At 32.4% G+C, this 21,868-nt stretch overlaps 4 protein-coding genes across 8 annotated transcripts in view; 1 reads left to right on the top strand and 3 right to left on the bottom strand.

The window, feature by feature from the left end:
- Positions 1-933: 933 nt before the first annotated feature.
- gammaCOP (coat protein (coatomer) gamma) lies at positions 934-6,545 on the bottom strand. The gene is made up of 4 exons (XM_088197810.1): positions 6,192-6,545; positions 4,018-4,293; positions 3,755-3,947; positions 934-3,644 (listed from the first exon to the last, which is right to left on the bottom strand). Exons 1-4 carry the CDS (start codon positions 6,492-6,494, stop codon positions 1,732-1,734), a joined length of 2,685 nt encoding a protein of 894 aa, XP_088053936.1. The 5' UTR covers positions 6,495-6,545; the 3' UTR covers positions 934-1,731.
- A 1,073-nt stretch (positions 6,546-7,618) lies between these two features.
- Positions 7,619-9,637, top strand: LOC148238334 (uncharacterized). Of its 3 annotated transcripts, XM_088197972.1 has the most exons (9): positions 7,619-7,654; positions 7,714-7,860; positions 7,926-8,061; positions 8,127-8,177; positions 8,246-8,290; positions 8,351-8,723; positions 8,837-8,919; positions 9,127-9,215; positions 9,279-9,637. In XM_088197972.1, the coding sequence occupies exons 2-9, from the start codon at positions 7,732-7,734 to the stop codon at positions 9,576-9,578; spliced, it is 1,206 nt and encodes a 401-aa protein (XP_088054098.1). In that variant the 5' UTR covers positions 7,619-7,654; positions 7,714-7,731; the 3' UTR covers positions 9,579-9,637. The 3 variants fall into 3 exon arrangements, with proteins under 3 accessions (XP_088054098.1, XP_088054090.1, XP_088054080.1); XM_088197964.1 differs by having other exon boundaries at positions 7,637-7,860; XM_088197954.1 differs by having other exon boundaries at positions 7,637-7,860; positions 8,121-8,177.
- LOC148238333 (toll-like receptor 7) lies at positions 9,225-14,322 on the bottom strand. The gene is made up of 9 exons (XM_088197877.1): positions 14,212-14,322; positions 13,774-13,894; positions 13,596-13,709; positions 11,223-11,440; positions 10,964-11,161; positions 10,703-10,902; positions 10,248-10,637; positions 10,051-10,184; positions 9,225-9,805 (listed from the first exon to the last, which is right to left on the bottom strand). The coding sequence occupies exons 2-9, from the start codon at positions 13,883-13,885 to the stop codon at positions 9,666-9,668; spliced, it is 1,506 nt and encodes a 501-aa protein (XP_088054003.1). The 5' UTR covers positions 13,886-13,894; positions 14,212-14,322; the 3' UTR covers positions 9,225-9,665.
- A 2,096-nt stretch (positions 14,323-16,418) lies between these two features.
- The window catches only part of LOC148238332 (uncharacterized), a 29,362-nt gene continuing 23,912 nt past the window's right edge, over positions 16,419-21,868 (bottom strand). For 2 of the 3 annotated variants that reach the window (XM_088197536.1, XM_088197545.1), the window contains 5 exons: positions 21,668-21,854; positions 21,513-21,600; positions 20,014-20,133; positions 19,573-19,649; positions 16,419-17,981 (listed from right to left, as the gene is read on the bottom strand). In XM_088197536.1, coding sequence (XP_088053662.1) covers positions 17,866-17,981; positions 19,573-19,649; positions 20,014-20,133; positions 21,513-21,600; positions 21,668-21,854 — 588 coding nt within the window. In that variant the 3' untranslated portion in view covers positions 16,419-17,865. The remainder of the gene's footprint in view (positions 17,982-19,572; positions 19,650-20,013; positions 20,134-21,512; positions 21,601-21,667; positions 21,855-21,868) is intronic. The other variant, XM_088197553.1, reaches the window with a different exon arrangement.

Genomic DNA, 21,868 nt, shown 5'->3' with positions numbered 1-21,868 from the left:
TTTGAGCGCAGAGCGCGAAATTATTAGCACAAATCGCACAGCTTTGAACGAGAAACCCGCCAGTTGGCCTAATAATAAAACATAGCAATAAAATGTTACGATTAATAAAAACAGTATTAAAGATAATATATAACAGTTTACTTCGGCATATATATTTTCTTTGGAGTATGTATTAAAATTACATAATTGTTTTAACAATCTAGAAGAATATTTATTATTTACTCGTGTGCCATGAACACGTCATTTAAAAGCTAATGTTTTGAGCAGGGTCTTAAAGAGTAACTATGCAAAATTATATTTATCAAAGAATAACATTATATGATATAACCAAGAGCAGCACTTTTCTTCTCGTATGGTGTTATTTTAATCTATTGTCCTCCAATTTATGAACTGTATAGTGTATCCCCTCCGATTACGCCTTTAAATTTTCAAATTCTGTTTTCACACATATTTATTGTATTTCCTATTTTTTAAATTATTTTTTTGAATGAGCTTTTGCGGTGAAAAGTTATATAAACTGAGCATTCAATGCATACCTTTGTTTTGAGCAGGGTCTTAATGAGTAACTATGCAAAATTGTAATTATATTGGTCAAAGAGTGTAGCATTTTATTGTTTCAAATATCACTTCTACAAATGTAAAATTCTGTATAAGCACATCATCTATTTTTAAAATATATTTTTGAACGAGCTTTGGTGTGAAAAGGTTGCGCAGCATTGAGCGAATCTTTTAACAGATTGGATTTAATGTATGCCATGTTTTGAGCGAGGTGTTCGAGAGTAACTGCAGAAGTGTAACATTTTATTTTCGTTGTGTTTTTTAAATGGTGTTACAAAATGTTACGTTTAGTACAAAAAAAGGTTTAGATATTTTTGTAGGTTTGATAATTATTTAATTCAACGTCATATTTTTGATTGAAAAATAAACATATTATTTTTGAACAATTTTTACTTTTTCATAATTTTGTACAACAAACTATAAGAATTATTCATCGTAATTAGCATTGACATTAATGTCTCATATATATATATTATAATAAATCTTACACACATTACCAGCTGTAACGAAATAATATTAAACATTGTTTTAACCATATACATATATAAAAAATAATAGACACCAACTCGACTCTATGCACTTATGCAATGTGGTAAATAACAATTTCTATCTATATTTAGTTTTTAAAAAACGCAATTAACTGCGATTAAATGGACAAATATGTAAAATAATACATAGAAGACGGGTGTATTTTTAAGTGTGGCAATTGCAACGGTTTTTATATTACATTTACGTTCATAGAGTGGTATTTAGCATTTTTTGTGGAATGGTAGTAAAAATAGTTTTCGTAAAATATAAATGCGAGTCAAACCAACACGGCCCGCTTTTTAACACTAAAATAAAATATTTTTTCAAACCAATCTAATAAAAATTATACGTCAAAAGTTTACATGTAATAAAAAGTTAGTATTTTATTGATATATAGTTCTTTAATGTCTTATATTAACTCTTTCCGTGCTACAGATAAAAATGCTAAGGTATTGAATTTAAATATAACGGAATACATATTTATTCGAAACGGTGCTGTAAGCGTATAAAAATACAGTAAATAAAAATCACAAAACAAGTAAAAACGTCCGTAGCACTGAAAGGGTTAAATAATTGTTTTGCGCATCTTCGCCGTTCGAGTGATTGAAAACATATCTACAATTCCGCTTTTAAATTCGATTATGTTTATCCGATGGCCGATGTGATGAGCTCCGCCACGTCCGGATTCGGAGAGCGGGTCGAGAGCTGAAGAGTCACGCCGTCGCTCAACGCAAGACGAGACTTCAATAGGATGTCGAATCCGCCCCTGAACACGCCGGCGCAGAATAGAGTATGAACGGACGCTCCGTCGGCGACGCGCTCCGATCCTTCGGCGGGCATGAGACCCAAGAACTGGACGATGTTTTTGACGGCTTCTTGCAGAGTAGGCACTGACGATAAGGCAAAGGTGTCTTCGATTTCCACATAGTTGTCGTCTAAGCAGCTGTCCCAAGTCGCGTTGAAGTTGACCTTCTTGGCGCGTTGGATCTGATCGTTCAGACTCACTTCCAGATCTTCCACGATGTATTCGTCGGAATAGCCCTCGTCCGAATCCGGTATGCCAGTGTTGGGATCGCAGTCTTTCACGACGTACTTCAACGTGACTCCGAAGGAACCGATGCTGTTCGCTAAGTCGTCCGGAAATTGCAAAATGGAATATACGGTGCCTTTTTGGTTGTAAGGTAGCTTCTCGCAGTTGACTTCCCTCAGCAATCTGTAGCCGTCGGAGAGCTCCAACTTGACGTGTACGTTCTCTAACAGTTGATCGTTCATCGTATTCAAACAGTCAAATTGCAAGACGACGTGATTAGCGTATATGTGCTTGATGCACCTGACGGTGTATTCCGTTTCGGACTCGGTCAATTCCACCGGTTCGCAAGTTTTAAACAGAGGACCGCAAGACGCGATTCCGGGGATGGTGTTCAACTTTTCGATGTACGCTTCTTCTTTGTTGACTTGCTGCAGTTTCGGAGCGTTCAGAGATGAAATCAAAACGCCGTCCAAGCCGTTCCTCTGCGTCATCTCTTCGGCCGACTTTGGAGTCACTATCGGGACGGTCTTGATGTCGAACGGTGCGTTGGGATCTTTCGCAATATGTTCTCGAAGAGCTCTCTCCAAAGACGGCAGAGACATTTGTGGAATTTCTACGATATAATTATTAATCAACGCCTTATCGTCGTTTTCTAAAATGGAGCTGTAATAAGTGGCCCTGTCTCTGACTTCGTCGTCCGAGTCCATTTGACACCTAGCTAATAATACTTTGATATTAGGCAATAGATCCGGACACGCGGCGCCGAACTGCGACATCGCAGCGACGGCCGCCGCTCTAATATTGGCGTTCTCTAATATCACGCGATTATAGATGAACCGTATGTATCTGGAAGGTTGCTTAGTCTTGGGACCCTCTTTTCCGAGTAAATGCAAGATTCTAACCGCCAAAGATGTGTGTTCGCAATCCTCGATGAACTCGCAGAGATGAGCCAATCCGGTCTCTTTGGCGTCGGAGTTTTCTTCTATGATCGTGATGATCGTATCGGCGATGGACGCTTTATACTCAAGACCTCCTTCGTCTCGCAGCATACCGGACAAAAAGCTCATGAGCACCGAGTGCTTTCTGGGGAATTTAAGACAGAGCGCTCTTATCGCTTGAATGACGACAATTTTGAATTCGTCCGATATTTCCGAGACAAACGTGGCTATTTGCTTCATCAGTCTGTCGACGGAGCTTTCGGCGCCAGTCTTCAATAAAGTCGTTATCGCTAGAGTCGCGATAGATCTATTAGAATCGGTGATGAGATTTTCTAGATCCAAATTGCAGGCGGTCACGACCGCCGGGTGAGTCATGGCCACTCTGTTGAGAGTCCTCACCGCTGCAAAGCGCAAGGTCGGCTTGGGCGATCCGCAAAACAGCTGCAGGATGCTCACCGCCGGCGCGAGTTCGCGACTAGTCGTTCTCTTTAAATTGACTATGGCGTGAGCAGCTTCGTATACGACCATCTCGGACTTGTGACGCAGGCAAGATTCGACGAATTCAAACAGCGGAGAGTCAGTAGATCCACCTGAAAAAGTATACATATGAATCACATAAGCATTTTCTAGACAGCAAAGTTCATTTGATAAAGAAATAGTTATTACTATGATAACAAAAGCGTAAGTAAAAATAAACTACCGTTGGCATCTTCTTCTTCGAGGAGCTTGCAAGCTATTCTTATGAGCATACACACTGCATACGGAGACTTGAGCGATGCTCGAGTCAACTTTGCGACCAGCTTGGTGACAGCCAGCCTGTCCGATTTTCTTATATGGTACAAAACGCCGAGCGCGTGATATTGCACCATCACATTCTCCGAATTAACCGCCTCCTACGATTCGTTAACAAATAAATAATCACGTCGAAGATATCAGATATAGAGAAGCTGACGGAATAAAAACCTGCGCTTCGTTGGCCCATCTCCGCACTACGTCCTGAGCCTGACCGGGAGTGGAAGCGAGATGGAGAGCCGAGACGAGGGCCGCGCTACTGACAGCCGGATTGCGGTCCACGATGGCCTGCTTCATGTAGCGTTCGATGGCGGCGAGCATGGAGGCGTCGGTGATGCTGCAGAGCGCGCGGATAGCCGCCGCTCTGTAGCCGTCCTCGTTGCCAGTCATGTCCTTGGTGAGCGACGAGGTGACGATGATAACATCGTCGGCCAGTCCGCTCAGCTCCTGTTTGTATTTTAAATATAATTTAGTTTTATTTATACATAATTTATAAAAGTATCGTTAGGAGCCGTGACTCACTATTGCGTCATTTGTAATTCTGACATTAGCATTATTTAATAGCAGGTAAGTTGATTGATCAAAAGTTGTATATAGCAAGTGTAGATTACAAAAAAGATATGTATTTACATAATGACATCGGGCAAGAATGAGCACTGTATCCTACTTTTATGTTTCGCTCGTAAAACTGGCATAATAAAATTGAAAGCAAACATCGGCAGTCAAGTTCTCAAGTATATATAAATATTCGAATATTTTCGTAATTTTTTTCTTGGTTTTTACCGATATAAATTTATTTAATTACCAGTTTAGAGGTAAAAAATAAATTAATTACCTGTAAAGTGGTGATTAACTAAATTTTTTTTTGGTTAATAATAATTATTTTATATATTCATTAATTACTTTCATAATTATTAAACTTGTTGAATTTCATAAAATATGCATAACACAATGCTGTGAAAATTACTAACATCAGTGAGTGTCAAAAGGAAAATTTATTATTTTAGATACATATTGATCAGAGATATCACTTTAATTTTTTCAAATCACCAAAATTAAGATCAGCTGCGGTTGAATTAATTCAGCAAAATTTAAGGAATATTTAAAATAAATACTTTTATAGAATTTATTGTATATAATGTTTGGAACGAATTTGATGTACATACATAAAGATCGGATCCGTATCGGCGTACGTTTAATGTGGATTTGCATATAAATTGAAATAAAATCTTTGCGCCTTGAAACAACAAGTACAAACACGTAACATGAACTTCACAAAAATTTGTGACACACATCTGATTTTGAGATAAGCATTAAATGATAGAGGGTGGGACTTTTGTTTCTTTCTCCCAACGAATTCTGCGAATTTCGGTCATAGTAGACAATATTTTCGAAGGCGTAAAAGTATTTTTCTAGTGAAGCGCCTCATTGTCTCGCATTTCGAAACAAAATAAAGGGTACACATATACCATGGATTTTGAAGGGGCATATTGAGAGAAAAAACAACTATCAGTGTTATATTGTAATAATTTGTATAGTTCAAGTATACAATTTGTTTCATTTTAAATTTCTGTTAAAATTTCATTTATAGATTGTTTAAAAAAATATTTATATAAATGAAAATGGGACGAATAATTCGAAAAATCAAATATTCGATTGAGAATCCTAGTTGAGTTTTTTATGAATTTGCAGAAAAAAAGCGTATTTTTTTGTCCAACATTTTAAGTGCGAGTGAGATATTTTATAAGGTATTTCTAAAATAAATAATTTATTTCCTATACTTTTATTATAAGCATTTGATATTTATTCTGACACTGAATAATATAATTATGACCAGGCTGTTAATAAAATAGTGACACATTAAAAAGTTGAAGTTAAAAAATACAGATACAGTAGCCTCTCTAAAAGTTATTATTAAAGTAATGAAAGGACCCCCCCCCCGTAAAAAACTGAAATGACATTTCTGTAATGCTGTCGTTCTACGACTTAGTTTAAAAAATGAAGGTAATTCAATAAATTGCAATAATACTTTCGTGTATTGAATAAAATGATCAAATGTCGTAATATTGCGTCATTTTATTCAAGTATTTTTGAATATAATACACAAAATTTAACCAAAATATCCCTTGTTTATTGTTATTCAGATGGTATGCAATTTACTATTTAAACGTAGCAGTTACACTACAAGGAGAATTTTGTTACATAGTAAAAAAAATCGAAGCACAGCTGCACATTTTTGTTTACAAAGGAATTTGGCCATCACGCAAAAAACGCAGATCAGTGTGTATTTATAGCAGGTAGAAGAAAAGAGTAGCAGGATTTCACAATTTTGCCATAGAAATCACCTTAATCGCCAGGTAGACGAGACGGCGCAACGCCACGTCGCCCGATTGGAAGAGCTTGGTGACGGCGAAGAAGGCGTCGGTCGCCTCTCGCTGAGTGAGGGCATCGCCGCGGTTCAGCAGGAACAGCAGCTTGCTGAGGATGAGCGAGCAGCGACGGGGCTCGAGCGAAGCGGCGTTGAAGTGACGCAGCTCCTGCAGCACGCCGCTCTTGTCCGCCGTCTGGAGGGCGCAGCCGCCGCTGCCGCCCTCCTCGTCTTCTTTCTTGTCTCTGCGCGCGCCTCCGCCCCCCAAGGCGCCCGCCATCGCGTCACGTCAGATAGACTGCCACACTGCCACACCGCCGGTTAGGGACGTGCGCGTACGGTCACTCGTTACATCGAATCGTCCCGATCCAGATGATTACGATTTTTTAAATATTTACTTATCGTTTCTTATATTATTTAACATTTACATGTTCATCTAAAATGAGTTTCGTATATTTTTTTTGGCGATGTTCCATTGCGAAATATCGAGGAGAAACACAATCGAACTAAAAATTAACAAAATTTCAGAAAAAATCAAGTGTTCGAAAAATTTGTCACAAAAGTTCAGTTTAACAGTTCTAACATCCTAAAGGAATAATTAAATACATTAATTATAAAAAATAAGCACTTCCATCGCTACAAATTGAATATCAATAACAACAAACAAAGTTGTACAATTGTTTCTGGAAATCCGTTCTTGGAACTAACTTGGAATATAAACACAAAATTTGGGAAAGTGACTTAAATTATAAATGAGTGTATTTTTTAAAATAATATTGTGAACTAACATGTGTCAACCTTAGCGGGCTAGCTCGTTAAAACAATATTTTTATAATTTTTGTTAGAATCTCATTAATGTCACTAGACAGCAGTGATGTAATTATAAAAAAAGAAATATCGAAACGATACTTCTTTTAGAGGTGATCAATAAGATTTCAGTTTATGTGAACCCGGGGACAAATATACTTGTTATTCTATTTGTTACGCTGTAGTTGCGTTGTGCAGTGTGCTGTTTAAAAATGTGTTGAGCCCCAGTTGCAAGCCCCGACTAATATAGCCAGATGCAAGAGCTAGAGTAAGCGCTATCACTCTCACAAGCCCATTGGTATTGGGGCCCTACCAGTCCATCTCTTCGGATGGGCTCGTCGGACCTGATTCAGAAATATATTTGCAAATCCAATGGTGCAATGGCCTAACTACATAATTTTATCACGATTTTTTACTTATTCATAAATCCATAAAACATACTATCATACTGCATTTTTTATAAAATATAATGTAATCGCAGTTACACTTTAGGAACTACTAAAAATTTAATAATCAAAATATAATTTATGTTTATTAAATTCTCAACCTCAATATTATTTATCTGACGTTTGAGTATGGCTAAAATTTGTGTTATTTAGTTCAAAATCTGTTTGACGTTTGCTGCTGTCAATTGTCAGTTTATATTATTTATTGTATTAGTTATATTATTTATTAAATGTATATGGTAATAGAGCGTACTATATGCAACAATGGATGTAAACAGTGAGAAACTTTGTAGAATATGTCTACAAAACAATGGAAAATTATATTTATTTATGGATTCACCGGAGAACAACGAATCGTATCAGCACAAGTTTTCATATTGTACATCAATAAAAGTTGGTGACACTATTTCAAATTTTACCCATATAAAGTAGCGATTTTAATAGCAATAATCTTATAGATTTCAGACAAAGATCCTATGCCAAAAATGCTCTGCACGCTTTGTGCTCATAAATTAAACGACGCTTATATTTTAAGACAATTGGCTCATGAAAGTGATGGTATTTTGAGAAAAAAGTTTAATGCAAACAAATGTGGTTAGTGGAGCAATGATATAAAAATCAATTTATATTTATTGTATATTTAAAAAATATAGTTTTAGATACGTACGACTTTGATAATTGCACAGATTTTCAATGCAGTTCTCTTCAAGGTAAAAGACGTAATTAATTTGTTTTTATATTTGATGCTTATTTATTAATATGTTTTAATTTATTACAGATGTTAAATCTGAGAAAGAAGACAATTTTGAATATGATGATGCAGGTATTGAAATATTCGTGTTTCAAGTTTAAATTTGGCGATTTAATATGTAATTTGTTTTAGATGATTGTAAATCTGAAGACAGTGAGATTGTAAATTTATTGATGGATTCCAAGTTAATTAGAAAAAATAATTTATCAATTAAAAAAATGAATAGAAGCAAAATTACAAATGTATTTGCAATCAAACGATCTCAAGAACATCATACTAAAATAAGAAAGAGAAATAATAATGCTAAAGCAAAAGATGTAAAAAATTTAAAGATGCAAATAAACAAAAAAGTCAACGTCGATCTCATTCAAACGATCAAAGATACTGATAATTTAGGCGAAAAAAAACTATTCAAAAAGAAGAGTATTACTCTAAGTCAATTAAAGGATAAGTGCATTAAAAAGAAAATGAAAATTCAAGATAATAATATAAGCAAAGTTAAAAGGTATGTACATATGTACTTATATAACATTAATAATTTAATGTCATTATGTTGTACTTATACCTACTATAATTATTAACTTAAATTAAGATTGGAATACTAATTTTTTATTATAGAAACAATCCAGTGATATGCGAGGAGTGCGGACGCAAATGTAAAACCATGAAAATCTTACGTGTACATAAACGTGTTCATAGAGGTAATAATATAATAGAAAAAAATATTCAATAGATTAATAAAAACTGAAAGATGTATTATGAGAATTGTAAAAAAAATCATGAATTAATTCAGTCACTATCTTCATCAATGAATAAATAACAATTTCTCATAACTAATTGTAAAATACAAACCGTAGACTATATTAAATAATAAAAGGCCTTTGAATAATATTTATGAACGATTGTAGATGATAAGCCATATCATTGCGACTTTTGTGATTGGAAATTTACTTGGAAGGGAAACAGGGATATGCACGTATCGACAGTACACTTACAAGTAAACAAGTTTTAATTTAATATATATCATATTCACACTAATATATATGTATTACATTTACAGAATAAGAAATATCAGTGCGAGTTGTGTCCCAAGCAGTTTGCATATCACAAGAATTTGATAGAGCACAGACGGATCCACACCGGTGAGAAGCCGCACGTGTGCGACAAGTGCAATCGAAGTTTCAGCCGACGCTTTGCTATGATCCGACACAGGCTGACGCACACGCAAGCCAGACCGTACGGCTGCATTCACTGTCATAAGACCTACACGCAATGCAACGATCTTAAGGCTCATGTGAAAAAATCACACATTGGATCGCCGACTACAACTTTGTCCGATTATTGTCTGAAGTTAAATTAGCTATTCCCATGTGAGATAGATAAAGATCACACTATGTGTATATAAATGTATAAAATACTCTTTGGATTATTTATTAATTAAATTATATTATAAGATGTCGTTTGTATCCGTTCTTGTGTAGAACTGTCGTGAGAAACTAGCTGGTCCTTTTCCTCCGCAAAATCCGAAGAAGCCCTTCTTGTAGATGAATATCATTCCAAAAATGACTGGTATTGTGATTAGAACACCTGTAAGATATAAATGAACGATTGTTTATAACATTTTTAATTATCGTAAATATAAAATAAAATTTCTTTACAATAAACGGGTTGTCTTTTGAAGAGATAAGATAACCAATGAATTAAGCTAGGTTTCTAAGGACAGCTGAGAATTTTTAGTTCTTCAGACATATATTACAAATGTGAAAACTGCATATGTCGAAGAAGAAATATCTTATCAAGTTGTACTTCATAGAATTAAAACTATAACTTGCCTATCAAAACTCCGACTAATATAAGACCATCATTCTCCGGATGGTTTCCGCCCCTATCCGAGCATCTCATATGAGTATGAATCTCTTCCAAATGAATCAAAGATTTTCCTCGCATCTCAATAGGTTCGTGGCATCTATAATCAAAACGAATTAGAAATATGTATTCATTACATTATAACTATGACTTAAAGCATTACATTATATCCGAAGTCATGTTGGGGCTTTTAAGTATGACCAAAGGAGCTAAGGTGTTCACCATCCACTGCGTACTGCAATCACATAAAAACGGATTGTGCCTAATATCGATAACTTCCAGCAAATCCCATCTGGCGATCAAAGTGTTGTCGATCGTTGACAAGTTATTTTTACTCAGATACACTTCTTTAATCGGCGGCCACACCATTCCTTCACCCTCAGGATCCGGACTTTCAAAAGCAGTTCCATCTATCTTCGTTAGCGCTGGATTATTGTGCAGATGTAAAATTCTAAGGTTCGTAAGACCGGACATTGACGTCGCTTTGATTTCTTCTAATTTGGGCATATGGCACATGTACAGTTCGATGAGGCCAGGCATTTTACGGAATGAACTGAAACATGTATATATATTTATAATAATAATTCAACATAAACCATTGATTAATTTAATTCATACGTGTATACTGTAGATTCTTGTTCGATGTATTTGATTGGATTGTTCGATATATTTAAGAACTTTAACGACTTTGCTTCTTCTAAAGCCGGTGGGATATTAATGATTCTGTTTGATGATATGTCGAGCCATTCCAAATATTTCGGAGTGTGTAAGAAATTCTCCGGTAAGGATTTCAACATGCATTCACTCAAATCAAGGATCTGAATAAGTAAAATAATGATTTTAATTTATAAATGATTAGTTTAGTATATCTTTCATTACCTTTAAGTCGTTCAAACTGGAAATTGCCACAACCGTCTGATGATCAATCAAAGTGAACGGATTACCGCTCAGGATCAACTCTTCAATTCCTGTCATATGTTCAAATAAATCACTATCTAACGAGTGGAGATTGTTATACGATATATTCAACACTCGCATCGACTTCAAAGGCGTGTACAACTCTGGTTGGTATTTACCCTAAAAATATTAATATTTAAAACATCCATAAAAATGATAAAACATTACGATAGTGAAAAACCTTAAAAACGTCAGGTTTGAGATTTTCAGACGATATATTATTATGACTCAAATCCAAATAAGCCATGTCTTGCAATTGTTCAAAAGCTGCAATATCGATGTTCGTAATTTTTCCATTAGAAAGATCGACTCGTATCACTGGCAATTCTGCAAATTTAGTCACTACTTCAAATAGATTGTTCTTCATGATGATTTCTCTTGGGTTGTTTGCCTTAACACCTGAATATAATAATAATATATATTTTTAATAATCAATAGTTCCAGTTCATGTATGTATGTAGTAGAGCAAAAATCACACAAGAGCTTATTTAACTGAACCGAACAATCCATTAATATATTTTACTATTGTAATTAATTTATATGATATGCATTGCAACAAAAATATTTATTATTAATAGAAGTATATATTTATCATAATAAAAATGAAGGAACATAACCTAAAAAACACTGAGTTTATCATAATAGAAAATAGCCCGATTAATGTGTAAAATATCATCATTCTTACATAAACATCTCAGTTTATATGTACATACATACATTAAACAAAAAAAATATTTTACTTTAAAGAATATTAAAAAACATTTTTAATTATGCGGGATCACCCATTATTGTTGCGTCGGCATAACAAATAAAAGAGCAATTATTTGATGTATATTTACAGTATCCATTAACAATGCCGAATTTCGCCGCCAAGTATTTATAGATTTTAAATATACTGTCTTACTCCGTTTCACACGCTAAAGAGTATTGGACAAAAGCAAAGAGTCTGGTTTCGCCCAAAGCATTTCCGTATTTAATAACTTCAATAAAGACTTTCCATCTGGAACTTGACCATAGAACTACTGTTTCGCTTTCGACTACCAAGATATATATTAGACAATAACAAATAGTATGCTTCCACCCAGAATCTTTTCATTGGCCATAAAATCGAAAACAGGTAAGGGCATTGGACTTTCCTTATTCTGAAGGATATTTTAGGCAGAACATTGCCGTACTGAATCACTTTATTCGTCTAGAATTACCACGTCGTTTCCGACTTAAAATAAACCAAATTTTAGCCATATAAGCACTAAGCGAAGCTACGCAGAATTTACTGAAACGACCCAAGAAAAGCCTAGCAGAGCTCAACTCAATCTTGTGATTTCAAAATAATTTATCACACATTATGATTATAGTAATTCAAGCAAGTTGCAGTTGTAAAAAATATAAAATACCATATTTCAACGTTTTCTAGCAAAAATAATATATAAAATATCACTACAACATAATTTTTTTTTTTTAATTAATTATAATTATATTTGTAATAGTGAATTATAATTAGATATAAGATTCACAGTTGTAAAAAATATTTAAAACTTTTTTTGACAAAAATTATTATATATAAGATTCACAGTTGAAAAAAATATTTAAAATTTTTTTTGACAAAAATATTAGGTAATTGTTAATCAAAAAAACACCGGTTTAATATCCCAACTGCGTGACACTCTACCGTGATGTGTGTGCATATTTGCCAGTTGCGAAACGTCTATTTGCTGTTCAAACCAAAACCTAACCTAAACTAATATAATGGTTAATTTGTTTAAGTTAAGTTTTGGTTTGAACATAAATAAATAATCGCGAATGCGCTCACACGTACCACTGTAGAATGTCTGAGTTTGGATAAAAAACCGGTGGTATCAAATATGATACATCACTATAAATTTTAATTCATTATAAAATATAAATATTTTTTTAATTATTGTTTTATGTTGCGTATATGATTTTTAATAGGAAAAAGTAAAATATTTAAATTAATTATAATTCAATTACAATTATAATACTAAATTATGATTATAGAAATTCAAAAATAACGCACAGTCGAAAAAAATATAAAATCACATATAAGCGTTTTTAGCAAAAAAAATATGTAATACATCACTATAACATTATTTTTTATAGTTAAAATTATAATTTTAAGAATTATTAATAAATATAATAATTTAATATTGAAATATATTTATAATGATAATTAAATTTAAAATGATTTTATGGAAATTTGTTTGGGTAAATGATTTCAATAACATTGAATTTTGTAAATAAAATTAGACTTTTTTCGAAATACAAATTAGCGTGTAATTTTTACATATGAATCGAGTTATCTTATTTTTGTGGCAAAATAATGTAGTGTTATTTATTTACCTAGAATATTTATTATTATTTTTACATGAAATTTTTAACTAGAATTGACTAAATATAAAGTAGTATTATATTTCACGGAATTTCATAAAAATTATGTTATAAATACTGATGGATTGTTTGAACCAGTTGTACAGACTCTTACTTATGATTCTGCGTGTGCATTAATAGTACTCATAATCTGAAGACAAATAATTACCATTCCAATCTTCTACCGTGAAGAACGTTTTAATTTTCATATTTTCACAATTGATCAATGTCTTCTCGCAGTGGCATATTTTACAGATAGTGTCCGTCTTATTTTCAGGTGCAACTGTAACATTCATTAACTTGAAGGTTGCTAAACAAAATCAACTAATCAATTAAAACATATTTACCAGTCGTTGGGATCATAGTTGTAGTGCTAATAATAGCGGAATCAGTTTTATTATCACAAAATGTTCCCGTGAAAGTGAACGTCAAGATGAGAAAAATTTTCAAATGCCCCATTTTGATTTTCTACAAATACAGACATGTATTAAATCATTAAGACTAAGCCGTTATATTTGCGACAATCGTACAAGAAGATAAGTCAATTGAGTGATAATGATAATGGCACTTTAAATTACATTGAGTCATACGATACTGAATCACAATTAAAACGCAAAAAAATGTTATTTACATATACATGTATAAACACAATTTAAGCATAAAATCCTATGATAAGAAAAACACTGTTGATTTGTTTCTGTATATCTCGAGCGTTACCTGTTTAGGTTTCTGCAGGTTATATTGCAGTTTGGTGATAATGTTTGATGTATATTCACGATAAATACCTGTGTTCAATCTTGATCTCAGTGTGGTCAAACGTTGCTTATGATATTTTCGAAAACATGCACAACTGTACCACAATGTGGTGATGCATGCAATACAGTATTAATTTTTCTTATCTTATCTCAGCTAGATAAGTTAAAAGCGACCAATATTACGTTGATAACACCTCACGAATCAGTTATTCTCAATATTGTGAGATAATTCAGCATTATGAGTGGAATTATTAAATGTAAGGATATCGCATAATGGTCATAGCTGTTTTCAAAATAATTTCAATATTATTTAAAATAAACTATTCATTATTATTAAAAGTTGGTTGTTGACTCATCTTTTTAAATAATCTCTTTAAATGAAGATAATCTTATCTTCAAATAGAATTAATCTACTTTAAACAGAAATGTTTTATTAATATTCAGAGAAATTATTAATAGCTTTGAGACTTAAATATGATTCAATATTATATTTTCTAATGAATTACAACTCGTCATATTTACAAAAGTTGAAAAGTATATCAGATTTAAAAATAAAATATTTTACCACTTAATTTAACATTTTCTGGCAAAAATAAAATCTGTTTTTTAGCGGTACAAAATGTTTTTTTGAGATAAAGTATAGTAGCTGCAGTTTTCACTAGCGCAAGCTTGACAGTTGCAAATTTTACATATGTATTTATTTTTTATAAAGCACTTTCATATTACAACAGACTTGATATGAGAGGTATAATCAAACCGAATTTTGGTCAATAGGAGGGCGCAAAAACAATTATCACTTCTCAGAAGCCAAAAATTCACGTCAAAAGCAATAAAATCGTGTTGGCGCAGTCGCAGTAGGAACGCTCTGTAACGAGCGTTCCTACTGCGACTGCGCCGACACGATTTTATTGCTTTTGACGTGAATTTTTGACTTCTGAGAAATGATAATTGTTTTTTGCGCCCTTCTATTAGTCAAAATTCGGTTTAGATATGCTTCATTCGATTCTCACTTTTTGTAAATTTATAATATGAACGCTAAATAACCAAGCGTTGCAACTACAACAGCAATGGCACGATTTTATTGCCTTTGACGTAGATTTTTTACTTCTGAGAAGTAATAATTGTTTTTTGGGCAAAATTCGGTTTAGAATCGAGTGTAGCAACACTCGATTCTCACTTATGTCGTATTATTGTTATAAAAAATCTAAAGATAAACGCTAGATAACTGAGCGTTTCCACAGCGACAGCAAGCACACATTTTATTTCTTTTGACAGGAACGTGATTTGATATTAAACTATAAAATAGAAAATACGTGCGCCCATCTGTCACAACAACTCTTCCCAAACGATGAACAGTAGCGACGTGACATTTGCACATGTCACTCTGGGCAGCCGTCTCTAGAGCAACTGTACTATTTTCAAATTTTAAGTTAAAAGTTGAGCTACTGCAATACGAGAAGACAAAAAACTAAAAATAAAAAAATACATAAATATATATAAAAAATACATAATAATAAAAATACCCCCTTTTCCAGAAAAAGCTGATATTACGTTCCTGGAAGGCTGTGTCCAAAATTAGTCCCCTCAGTAACTTTGATCAATCTTGTGCAGGTTTATTTTTAACAATTACGTCAAAAGTGAATTCACTCCTTTTGGTACGCCCTTTAGGCCAAAATTAATTTATAGTTTGAAACGGAGTTGTGGAGCAAAAGATTTTTAATGATTTTTTTTCGAGCAAAACAATTTTACTGCTTATATGGTTATTTTTAGGGGTGGTCAGCTGTAATAGCTTTATGGCCATAAATAATCTTATTGTTTGTCAATAATTATGAGCAGTATAGTGAGCAATATAGTTATCTTTCTGTCGTGGCTTATAAGAGAAACTGTGCAATAATTTATACTGTGTTTATGCAATGGAATAAATTGTTTTGTTACATATATCAAATCTCAATTTCTTTTAGGTCTTTATACAGTTCAGAACAATATTCTTTCTAAGGATAGCATTCCATTAAATCCTGTACTAAGTTGAAAACCTCAAAACTAATAACAAAGATTATTCTGTTGGTTATCATTAGTTTTTTTACACAAAAAACATTAGTCATTTCCTATTAACGAGGAAATTTATCTTATCTAACATATGTATGTATTATATATAAAATAAAAATATCAGGTGTGATAAAGGTTAAAAGTATCAGGGGCAAAATGTATAGTAAATCTATAATTAAATACAATTTATATTTGTTCATTATGTAATTTATTATAATCATTATTGCAAAATATTACTCATGTGACGCGGGTAACTACAGCACAAACGTACACTGCATCACTCACAATTTATTACATTAGATATACTTTTATTACGTCTACTAAAGTATTTCATATATGGGGTTCGATTATTCGTAGTACAACAATATCATTATTGTGTGGGGAGGGAAAAAGTCGTATATATTGTTCATATAAAAATATTCAATATACAATAATTAATATTGAAACGCAATAATAATGATCTACGTAGTAAAAAAAAATAAATAAATATGATGTTGGCATCTTCAGAAAATCACAAGTTTAACATTTTCAGTATACGTATTACATATATAAATATATATATACGCGCGCGCGCACAGGGAAGAGCTTAATTTAAGCGTCTAAAAAATAATAATATAATAAATTAAGAAAATCCATAACTCTCTCACACTCACGCGTATCACATACAACTCGACTGTATATATAAAAATAATACTTAAAATTATATTTGGTAAAAAGAATCATACGAGTTGTTACGAGTATGTTTTTTTAAATTAAAATTAATAATAGGAAAGATAGAGAAATTAAAATTATACGACTATTTGGCAAATTAACATACACAAACGTATGCAGCTTATTATTTTATATTATAATAAATAATTGTCATTCCTTAAAAATAATTTACCTTATATACATACACATAAAATGGAGATCACATTATAATAAATTATCCATGCAAAACTTTTGATTGTTGAAAGTATAAAAAAAATATAATTTTATGGCAACACAAAGTTACCGGAGAGGTAGTGTTGATATAAATATTGATTAAAAAATTAAAAACCTTGTTATTCATGGTCAGATTGTGATTATCAGTATTAAAAAAATTACGTATGCGAATAAAAATCTAATCATATTGATAATCGATTGAAATAAAAACACATAGTGCATCCTAAAAAAGCATTCATATATAAATACGTATATAAGTCAATAATTTATCAATACAAATAGAGGTATTTAGTCAATCGTCAGGCACACATATTTGTGCACTCGTAATAATATCATATATAAAAAAAATCTGTAATTCATATCCAATCATTCACAACTTGTCATATAGCATAATTTATACTATATAGATTTTTAATTAGAATATTGCTTGCTTTAAAGGTTCAAAGTGCAAAGTGAAATTGCAACGGTTGTTTTACAACATACATATCGTTTTTAAAAATACTATATTTAAAAATGTTATATACTTCCGACGAATGTTTTCACCACACCGTTATCGCTCGTCATCTATAAATCTAGCTAATCATCGTTCTACAAAAATACATTCAAAATCCATCCGTCGCCGCCGTAAATACAATAAAACAATATTCGACAATTGTCGTATTTGTTTTTTTTTTCTTTCCATATATTTGTGACCGTTTAAAATTAAACGTGTGTTCACAACGGTGTTTCTCTTTTCCATTGAAAAGCATTGGTTTTCACAGCCGGATTATTTGAGCTCGCTGATGCGGCCAAAGCGACTCCCGTGCGTCGAAGATTAGCTGCTGCAGAATCTGTAATAAATATAAAAATTATATAAGTGTAACGAAATGTATTAATAGATAATAGATAAACTATTTTTTATTTTTTTTTAAAAAAAGTAAGATATATTTTGATTCTTTTTTACAAAAATTGTTAAGAGCCACTGACTCACTTGGGTGTCATTTGAAATTCAAACGTTAATGAGCATTTAAAACGCATTAGTGTCATTTAACATACGGACTGTTAAAATTGCTCTACTTTTTAAAATAATTGCTCTAAACTCAAGAATTTTTTGACATTCAGTAAATCAATGATTTTTGTTTTCTTTTTAAATAAAATATAAAAATCATGATTGTCATTTTTTTAATTATAAGCTGTCAAAAATAGACACGATGCTTCACAGAATTATGATTGTCCAAGATGTAAAATTAGGTTACATATATAAGTTAGTTGATGACATACAGGGGTACGAAACTTTTTATACTAGATTTGTGCATAATCGCATAAATCATCAGTTTCTTGAAAATGACGCATATTTGCGTCAACGGCTCTTAACGTAACTCTTTATGAATGATGTATATTAAAGTCATTATCAAGGGTTTTATTCGGTTTAGTCAATATTAACTCATGTATATATTTGTAAAGTAGCACAAAAAAAATAATATTAAATTGAACAATATAAATAACGATTCATAATACATAATTCCATCTTTTAAACTCGAAAATTCTGCACATGCACGGGACCTGTCTTTAACTACTTACCAGCCGATGTCTTTTATTGTTTTAAAGTAAAGTATATATCACATAAACTAAAAATAAAATTAACCCTTAAAAATCGTCAAAATTTTTTATGAATCAAAATATAAATATGCGTTTATTTCTTGCGGACCCCAGATTGGGAACCATCGTTCTTGAAGTGAAAATTATATGTTCCCGACATGAGGGTACGAAATTTTATTTCGTGTTTAGAACTAATCGGGAACGTCCAAAATGTTACGATTTCTTTCCTGCACATATGCATAAGCGCCTGGGAAACAGTTAAGAGGTTAAACAAATACTAATATTAGGTGCGGTATTTTAATACGCACAATAGCTGTAACATATTAAAAATGCATTAAACATCAGAGGTCAAAAAAGGTAGATTTTACCTATATTATGGATTACCAACAGCGAACATGATGGGTAGGTACTACTTGACCCGTCGGTCAAGTGATGATATTATAAATGACACAAAATTAAAGTACCGCATATTGATTTAAATTTGGTATTTAAATGATGCGTTTACAAAAACTTGACAGAGATTAAAAATGCAATTTTTTATTTACTGTAAGAATAGTTTAAAATAGTCTTAACCTAACATAAACAAAATTAAGTAAACGATCACGATTGGCATATCAAGTATTAACATCTTATTTTTAGTTGTATGCAAATTATTTGAGGGGATGAATCTCTTTTTTTTTCATTGTATCCTAGTACATAGTTAGTTTTGTGTTTGATGTCTCGCTCGTAAAACTGTCAGATAATAATTTATGGCAATAAAAAAAGAATGACATGAGCAAAAGCTACACCGATTTTATTATTTTAATATCGCTTGTTATGGTAATAATAATATGGTTTACTAACCTAGTCCATTTCTGACGTTTGCTACAAGTCGCATCGCAGGGTTGGTCACGATTCCGTTACGCTTACTTTTTCCAGTACTAGATCACATAAAAAGATAAGAATTAGTTTCACATCGCAAAATACATAATATAACGAATGATATATAGCTTTATTTTTTAATATGTTATAATAATAATAATATATATATATACATATATATATATGAAAAGCCTTATAAGAAGAGGAAGTATCATAGACATTTGGATTAACGTGAATCATAATTATAATGAAGAATTTACAACATGAAGAAAGATGACAATGATTCCTCAATGCATGCATGATACCCGTCTATTGATCGAAAACTTTAGAATTTCTCCGGACGTATCAAACTATACACAAATCACATTATACACAGAGGGCAGAGCAGAGCAAAAAGCTTTTTTTTTAGATAATACTACTCACACTATCGGGGACGTGGTTTTTTTCCTTCGGGCGATCTTGCCGATTGAGCCAACGAGTTTTCGGCACGAGAGGCGAGCGGCTCCGGCCGTGTTGCCTATAGTGACAATACCCGTCCGCAGCCTTTTAACCAGAAGACCATCAGCAACGCGCGAGAGGAAAGGGGTGAGGAAGAATGCGTGCGAGATAAAAGAAAACGACGTATTTCAGAACAAGATGAGTAATTTAAACGACTATTTTTGCATTTTTTTGGGAGTCAAACGTGAAACTCGGTAAAACATATAAGAAGACAGAAACATTGGTGATGTTTTCTGATGTAGAAAAGTGTGTAAAAACATCAATTGATATTGTACAGTACAATATATCGATTTTACTGCAAATTAATGATTTAAAATAAAATAAATAATACATATGTATGTATGTGCATTTAAATCAATAGAATACATAATAAAAATAAAAGAAAAACAGCAACATGATTAGCATACGTCATAATAATAGTATTAATCGGTTAATGTTAATATCACTCAAGTAGCATTTTTATTCAAATAATGGAATTACTTAATGTTTCAGATGTGTCATCAATATATCAAAAAAAAATGTAGAATAGAATAGTGACAGTCAAACTTTGTAATTTTTTAAACATAACACACATACGAAATCTCTTGATAATTTAAAAAAAATGTTACTTATAGGATATGGATGATTACCGATTACATTAAGAATAGTACTTGTCATCAGAAACTTATCATATATAAATAAATATTAAGGTGGTCTAGTATCGAGAACATTCTGCTGTGAATTTGATATAAGTAGCGAAAATTGCTCTCGAGTAAACATATACCATTACAGTATAAACCCTTTATATATTTTCACTAGTATACATGTATACTAGTGAAAATATATCTTCACTGAAAAATATACATTCACTGTAACATATGCAAAGAAAAATCTAGAATATGAAAGCTAGAGCCAGTGAGGCCAAATAAGCTATCTCTGGGGTACAGGCAAAAATTCTAACATCGGAATAATCCAAATAGTAAAAAAAAAATATTGAGATGCATTGCAGTTGCCTAATGGTTTGAGGCAAACGAGATACTTCATCGGAATCTCAGTGAAGGAATTAAACGGAAAACATCTGAGAGTCTAAATTCATTGTGTTGCTCTATTTATAGAAGGATACTCTATTTACTGTCTAGTGATATGCTAGACAGGAACTATTAGTAAGGACATGAACTCCGATCCAGTTAAAACATTTACAAAATATCTTAAAATATATTTTAAAAATGTTTATAAAAGTAATATTTTGGCAACCAAAGGGTTAAACATTTCTTGCGTTTTGATTCTAGAGCCTTTTGACAGTAGATACAATATAATGATTTCTGACAACAAGCAAACATTGAAAAAACAAAATCTACATTGCAATAAAATTATGTCCATATATTGAAAAACATTTTTAGCAAATTACTTGATACAATAATATAAAATAAAGTTTAAAAACGCACCTTTCTCGATTGTCGTTTGACGGCTGAAAACTCTTATTCTCCCTACCGAGTATTATTCGCATATGAGTATCTCTACAGAAGTGACGATCTGCAACAATCACGTACGAGTTTAGAATACCTTACTTTTCAAAGCAAATAAGCTGTAGAATATTTACCAAATGCCGAAGATTGACTAGGTTGTTGCGGCTGAGTCGGACTACAGATATCGCTGAGAGGACTATGCGGCGGAGTTGCGTACAGCGGAGAAACAATACCGGGTAAATCGCTAGTTTGATTGCGGCCAGTTCTTCGACCACACCTGACCACTTGTTGGGCGAAAGACAGAGCTAAATTTCCACGGTTCTAAAATATATAAA

The sequence above is a fragment of the Plectrocnemia conspersa genome, unplaced genomic scaffold (genome assembly GCF_051122295.1).
Source record: "Plectrocnemia conspersa isolate PC_06_02 unplaced genomic scaffold, ASM5112229v1 ptg000001l, whole genome shotgun sequence".
Classification (NCBI taxonomy): Eukaryota; Metazoa; Arthropoda; class Insecta; order Trichoptera; family Polycentropodidae; genus Plectrocnemia; species Plectrocnemia conspersa.
This window is presented reverse-complemented; position numbering and strand designations above follow the sequence as displayed.

Coding starts and splice junctions, on each gene's coding strand:
- gammaCOP (XM_088197810.1), bottom strand. CDS start 6,494: ATGGCGGGCGCCTTGGGGGGCGGAGGCGCGCGCAGAGACAAGAAAGAA. Junction 4,294..6,191: donor TCGTCTACCTGGCGATTAAG/GTGATTTCTATG, acceptor AAATACAAACAG/GAGCTGAGCGGACTGGCCGA. Junction 3,645..3,754: donor CGAAGAAGAAGATGCCAACG/GTAGTTTATTTT, acceptor ATACTTTTTCAG/GTGGATCTACTGACTCTCCG.
- LOC148238334 (XM_088197954.1), top strand. CDS start 7,732: ATGGATGTAAACAGTGAGAAACTTTGTAGAATATGTCTACAAAACAAT. Junction 8,178..8,245: donor TCAATGCAGTTCTCTTCAAG/GTAAAAGACGTA, acceptor AATTTATTACAG/ATGTTAAATCTGAGAAAGAA. Junction 9,216..9,278: donor TATCGACAGTACACTTACAA/GTAAACAAGTTT, acceptor TTACATTTACAG/AATAAGAAATATCAGTGCGA.
- LOC148238333 (XM_088197877.1), bottom strand. CDS start 13,885: ATGGGGCATTTGAAAATTTTTCTCATCTTGACGTTCACTTTCACGGGA. Junction 10,903..10,963: donor CCAGTTTGAACGACTTAAAG/GTAATGAAAGAT, acceptor TTACTTATTCAG/ATCCTTGATTTGAGTGAATG. Junction 9,806..10,050: donor ATTAGTCGGAGTTTTGATAG/GCAAGTTATAGT, acceptor TATATCTTACAG/GTGTTCTAATCACAATACCA.